General features: G+C 47.7%; 1 protein-coding gene across 1 annotated transcript; it reads left to right on the forward strand.

Moving 5' to 3' along the window:
• Window positions 1-5983: 5983 nt before the first annotated feature.
• Window positions 5984-6453, forward strand: LOC103819757 (potassium inwardly rectifying channel subfamily J member 16; the record flags this gene model as incomplete). Its single annotated transcript, XM_050987921.1, has 1 exon — window positions 5984-6453. A coding segment is annotated over exon 1 (416 nt), but the record flags the coding sequence as incomplete, so codon positions are not given.
• Window positions 6454-6691: the final 238 nt, after the last annotated feature.

Consider the following 6691-nt stretch of genomic DNA (forward strand, 5'->3'; position numbering starts at 1 on the left):
AATTCCAGTCAGAGTTCCTCACTCGGAGCTCCAGCCCTGGCCCTTGAGGAGCACAAATCAGACTCTGTGGGAGTCACAGGGAGGGAAAATCCTGCTTGGAACAACCCCATAGTTTAATTTTTTTATTAAAGGCAACTTCTGGGTGTATACATTGCTCACATCTACAGCCCTGAATAAGGGGCACAGGAATGTTGGAATATTCATGGATAAGGGCCGCAGAAATGTTGGATTATTCCCAGATAAGGGGCACAGGAATATTGGAGTATTCCTGAATAAAGGGGCACAGGAATATTGGAATATCCCTGGATAAGGGGCACAGGAATATTAGAATATCCCTGGATAAGGGGCACAGGAATATTCATGGATAAGGGGCACAGGAATATTGGAATATCCCTGGATAAGGGGCACAGGAATATTGGAATATTCCTGGATAAGGGGCACAGGAATGTTGGAATGTCCCTGGATAATCAGTTGGCTCAAACTGACCAAGAGCAGGGTTGGGTGGGATATGGGGAAGGAATTCCTGGCTCTGGGGTGGGGATGGCCTGGCACAGGTGCCCAGAGCAGCCTTGGCTGCCCCTGGATCCCTGGAATGTCCAAGGCCAGGCTGGATATGGAGCAGCCTGGGATGGTGGAAGGACAGATCAGAAAGATTGGCTGTGAGGAGCAGGAAAATCCCTTGGGAAGAAAAAGAGTGAGGGGAAGGAAGGAAGGAAGGAAGGAAGGAAGGAAGGAAGGAAGGAAGGAAGCAAGGAAGGAAGGAAGGAAGGAAGGAAGGAAGGAAGGAAGGAAGGAAGGAAGGAAGGAAGGAAGGAAGGAAGGAAGGGCAGGAAAGGCCTCGATGCTGTCCTACAATGGATTTATTTAGGTTTTGTGGGTGGTGGATTTGTTTTGAGGAAGAAGCCTTGGAGCCAGCCCCAAGCAGCCCTGAAGGTTCTGACTTGTCACATTTGTGGTCTCGGAGCTGAAACCCTTCCAGGGTTACACAACAACGACTAAAACTGGAAACCTTTCAGATCATTTCCAAAATGAAGCAGAAATCTGAGGTGATTGCTAAAGAGAGAGAGAGGCCACTTGGAGTGTGGGGGTGACAGGGATTATTACCAATTTAAAAGAGACACGATTTAATTTGGAGGTTTGGGGTTGTTTTCTTTTTGATTTGATCTCAGAACAGAATTATCCTGGAAGCCAGACCTTCACATTGTTTTGCTGAATGTTTTACAAACAGGCTGTTGAGTGAAGTTGTCACCGAACAAAAATCCACCCCTATTGTTTACACAATGGGAAAAGGGAGTCATAAAAGGGGTGTAGCAGCAATTTGTTAGGTATTAGGTTACGGTGCAAGAGGGATTAATTATCCTCACAAAACCCTGAGCCCTGAACTCCAAATATCGGGATTAAATTGACAATTACATCCAGTGAAAGTCTTTGAAAGGCTCAGCTTGATGCTGGAGGCTTTGGAGTGGCTGTGTCAGGAGCTGGGGCTGCCCTGGCACAGCTGCTCTGCTCAGGAGGAACTGCGTGGAGAGAGAAATGAGATAAGAAAATCTGCTCCTGCTGCTGTTTGCTCTGGGGCAGCTCTTCAGTGGGCAAGAGCCAGCGCTGGGTTTGTTCCTGGTTCTGCACTGCACCCGTGCATGACCTTTGAAATGCAGGGATTTCCTCCTGTACCTGATGGGGGGAAATGTTTAAAGAATAACAGTTTGGGGTATTCTTCAAAAATCGGTGTGGAGGCCCCTGAACACAGAGCTCTGGAGTTCTGTATCTCCCTGAGCATTCCAGGGTCCAGCTCAGTAAAATCCTGGTCTTGGCTTCGATAATTAACAATTATTCTGCTTTCAGGTACATTTATTCTCTAGAGCAACTCTCTGCCATTTACCCTCAATAAATCTTTTTGAGATTTCTCTGTTTCTGCCTTCCTACCACCCTGCCTGGCTTGGCTGCTTTATTTTTATCTCTGACAAACCTTCATTTGAAGGGGGGAAATACATTTATAAGAACAGAGAGCAAAAAAAAAAACTTCAGCCGTGCTGCAATGCAAGGGGAGGCTCATGATGTGCACAAACATGCCCAGAAATCCAGGAAAAAGCCCAGAGAAAGTAAAAGCAAGGCAGAAAAGGGGGAGGGTTTATGTGTCAGTGTTCGAGGAAGGTGAAAACGCTTCCTGGCAACATCTGAGAGTCATTTGCAACAACAGATCCCTGAGCTTTAGTGAGTAGAGAATGTTTTTAAATCCTCCCCCACCCCCTTTGTTAATCTTTCCCAGGTAGCAGGACCTCTCATGGAGTCGTGGGGCTTTCTTAGGGATGTGTTTCCAATATTCCCAGTTTGGAACATCAGGATTTGGAAATGACTCTGAGGTTGAAGGCCATCAGTCGGGCTGGCCCTTGGTAATGATTTGGCAATAATCAGATTCTGCTGAGTGTTCTGCAGGGCTCAGAGTGCCTCAGCAGAGGGAGGGACAGACAAACAGCTGGGTTCCCAAACTCCCTGGGCTGCTCTGGGACAGGGAAGTCCCATGGCTGCTCCACGGTGTCCCCAGGAACCAGGGACAGACCTAAAACCGATTTACATCATCCAGGAACATCATTTGATTTACATCATCCAAGGGGGAGCCTGGACCTGAGTGTTCTGAGCAACATCAGTGTCAGAGAGTTATTAATTATGCTGCATGATTATTAATTATCATTGTTATTATTATTGCACTTGAGAGACTCGAAGAGGTGGCCTTGAAGAGGGCAGGTTTGGATTCTGTTTAAACACGCCCAAAATACTGGGCAGGAGTGGCTGAGGAGGCTCTTTCCAGAGATTTTGGGTCACCTGGGGCAGTGTCCCCTGGGTAATTTGGGATTTACCTCACCTGGGGCAGTGTCCACAGTGTAATTTGGGGATTTACCTCACCTGGGGCAGTGTCCATTGGGTAATTTGGGATTTTGGCTCACCTGGGGCAGTGTCCATTGGGTAATTTGGGATTTTGGCTCACCTGGGGCAGTCCCCACTGTGCAATGCCAAATGCCTCTGAGAAATCCAAATTTTAACAAAACCAAGAAAGCTTAGCCCAGGTCCTGGAAGCAATCCTTGTCTGGTAGCCCTGCTCTGCACTGGTTCTTTTTGCTCCATCCAGCTCCAGGGCTGGACTTTGGGTTTGGTTTAGGGAGCTCTACATCCCATTCCCTTTCTTACAGCAGATTTCCTTTGGGTTGTTTTGGGCAGTCCCAGCCTGTTCCATGGCTGCCTGTACCAGCCAGAACCCATCTCAGACACCCTCTGGAGTGTTTCCAGAAGTCCAGCTGAGGAGAAACCCTGTGGAGAGTCAGAGTTCCCCAACCAGGTCACCTCCACGTCAACGTTGTCTCCTGGTTGTGGCAGCTGACCAGGAAATCAGAGTGGCCCTGACCCCACTGCTGTGTGTGGCACCTTCCAAGGTTCTCCCCACCAAGATCCAAAGGTGGTGCCAGTGGAGCACGACTTTGGAAATGGGAAGGTTTTCTGACGGTGACAGCAGAGAGTGGGATCCACCCAGGAGCCTTTGACTCATAACTCTGAGTCCCTTTCAGAGCCCTGGGGTGTTTGGGGGTGTTTCCAAGGAACTCTGGTTGGAAGCAGTCAGTAAGAAAAGCAGGACAATTATGGGATATTGAGCTGGGAAGGATGGAGGATCGTCCAGAGAAGCTCCTGGCCCTGACACCCCAAATCCCACCCTGGGCATCCCTGGCAGAGCTGTCCAAACACTCCTGGAGCTCTGGCACCCTCGGGGCTGTGTCCATTCCCTGGGGAGCCTGGGCAGTGCCCAGCACCCTCTGGGGGAAAATCCTGTTCCTAAAATCCAACAGAACCTCCCCTGACCCAGCTCCAGCATTCCCTGGGTCCTGTCCCTGTCAGAGAAGAGAGGCTGGAGCTGCCCCTCCACACAAAACCCTACAAATGTTTTTATTTAGGGTCATATTGGCTCCTGTTTGCAGTTCCCTTCATTTTCACACCTCACATGATGAGGTCCTTAAAAAAAAACCCCAAAACGACCCAAAAACCCAACCCTCGACAGATTCCAGTTTTTGTTTGTTGTTAAATACAACTTTGAAAATGTTGGGTCTTCAGCAGAGCAGGCTGCACTGTTTGTTTAAAACTCTGAGCAAAGCAAGTCATCTGAATGTTTCCAAAGACCCCATTCCAAGAAGTATTTTTGGAAACATTAATGTTGTGTTTTTTAATGAAGGCCACATTCTGAGGCTACGACACCATATGTCACATTCATTTCTGGACTGGAAAAAGAAAAAAAAAAAAAAAAAAAAGGGAAAAAAAAGAGGAAAAAAAAAGAAATGGAAACTATGTTTGGCTTTTAAGTGTTTTTGGATGAATGTCTCTGCATGCTTGTCATTGTTCCTTGGATGAGGGGAGAGCTCTTGGGCTGTTAATCCAGTCCATCCAATATATTTCACACTCCTGGGCCTGACTCTCCTCTGCCTGGAAGTGTGTGCAGTCATTTCTGCTCAGGCAGAGGGGCTGAGGACCTGAGGAAAAGAATTCCCCCAGGAAAGTTGGTTTTTCTGAAATTTGCTTCCCTTAAATTCATTTCCCATGGATTTCTTGGCTCCACTGAAAGCCAACATCCAAACTCTGAAACCAGCTTAAAGATGGGAAAAGAGCTTGTCATTTTTCCATCAAAAACTTGCAGTTTCTGGAAGGATAATGACAGGTTTCCCACAAAAATATTAGGTTTGGGTTTTCTTTTTTTTTTTTTTTTTTTTTTTTTTTTCCCTTTAGGAATATCAGATAGAAGCATGAAATTAGCAAAAAATAGGAATTTTTCTGCTGTGTCCCCATCACTTCTGACTGGTTGGTGTGTTAATGGCTGGGATGTCATGGAATGAGCTGGAGACCTGCAGGAAAAGGATTTGCCTTTTTCAATGAGGTGGTTTTTATTGGACTCCAGGTGATGAGGTCTCAGTTTCTAAGATAATTCTTGTTCTTGGTCACTGAATATGGCCCAAGGCTGGCACTGCTCAGTTCTTCTCTGCTCTGACAGAGGAATCTCCTAATCCACATCACTTCCTAAATTTGCATCACCCACAGCTTCCATTGACACCCTCCCTGTTGGTTCCAAACTCATTAATCAAGATTTAAATGTTTTTGGCAGCCGGATATCTTTTTGTTTGCTTTAAGGAAGGATTTCAGAGGCTTTCCAGGACCTCAGAGGGCTTTCTCTTTTTATTTGAAATGTAAATAATTTTCTCCAGATTGAACAAACGTGTCTCTGTGGCACCAGCTCAGTCAAGTTCACAAGAGCAGGTTTTCCTGGGCAATACTGGAACATAAATAATGATGGATGTTTGTGTGTTTGATACATCTTTTGGTTTAAACACACCAGCACTGAATTTCCCTGCCCATGTGACTGAAGTTTTACCTCTAAATAAGGGGATTTCCCCATTTTTTTTTTTTCCTAACGAGAAAAAAACAAGAAAAATTGGAAAACAATTAATTACCTCTGATATTTGGCCAAATTTAAGTGGTTTGTGCCATTTGTGACTTCTCAGGGGAGCTCATCCTGCTTTCAATGTTGCTTCGTGGGATCATTAAAGGAGTTACTCACAATAAGGTCACCACAAATGTCTGGATTTCTCTTTTCATCTGCAGGCCAAGTTTTAGGGCTGATAAGGACATTTCTAACTGGTTGAATTTGTAGCTGTGCCACATTTCCAGCCTGGTTTTGAGCAGAGTTGTGTGGTGGATGTCGCAGCCTGTACCCTTCCAAAAAATACCCATAATTTTGTAGCCACCTGGGGCAGCCCCCACTGTGCAATGCCAAATGCCTCTGAGAAATCCAAGTTTTACCAAAACCAAGACAGCTTAGCCCAGCTCCAAGGACTGCTCCTTGTCTCGTAGCCCTGCTCTGCACTGGTTCTTTTTGCTCCGTGCAGCTCCAGAGGTAACCGGGACCAGATTTGGAAATCCAAATAAAACCAGACTTTCTCCTTTATTTCACAGGTTTCCAATGAACAAGGAGAACAACTCCTGGGGCCTTCTGTGAGCTGGGGCAGAGATGAGGAAGATGAACGACCAAAGCGGCTGCTACAGGCCCGTAAAAATCCAGGGAAACAAAGTCAGCTACGGCGGCGCCTGTGGGGACGGCCCCGAAAAGGAGGCGAAGAGGCTGCAGAAGAGATTTCTCCACAAGGATGGCAGCTGCAACGTCTACTTCAAGCACATCTTCGGGGAGTGGGAGAGCTACGTGGTGGACATCTTCACCACGCTGGTGGACATCAAGTGGCGCCACATGTTTGTGATTTTCTCCCTGTCCTACGTGCTCTCGTGGCTGTTCTTCGGCCTGGTGTTCTGGCTGATCGCCGTCCAGCACGGCGACCTGTTCAGCAACGAGGAGCTCACCCCCTGTGTGGCAAACGTGCACAGCTTCACGGGAGCCTTCCTGTTCTCCCTGGAGACCCAGACCACCATCGGGTACGGGGTGCTGTTTTTTGAGGGTCCCTGGGGGTCCCCCTAGGCTGGGTGGTCGCTGGGAGCAGCAGGCAGGCAAGGAGACTCCCTCTCCTCTCCTCTCCTCTCCTCTCCTCTCCTCTCCTCTCCTCTCTCCTCTCCCTCCTCCCCCCCCTCGGTCCTCTCCTCGAAATCTCCTCCTCCTCTCCTCATCCTCTCCTCTCTCTCCTCTTGCCTCTCCTCTCCTCTCCTCGTCCCCGTC

Source organism: Serinus canaria, unplaced genomic scaffold, assembly GCF_022539315.1.
Source record: "Serinus canaria isolate serCan28SL12 unplaced genomic scaffold, serCan2020 HiC_scaffold_486, whole genome shotgun sequence".
Lineage (NCBI taxonomy): Eukaryota > Metazoa > Chordata > Aves > Passeriformes > Fringillidae > Serinus > Serinus canaria.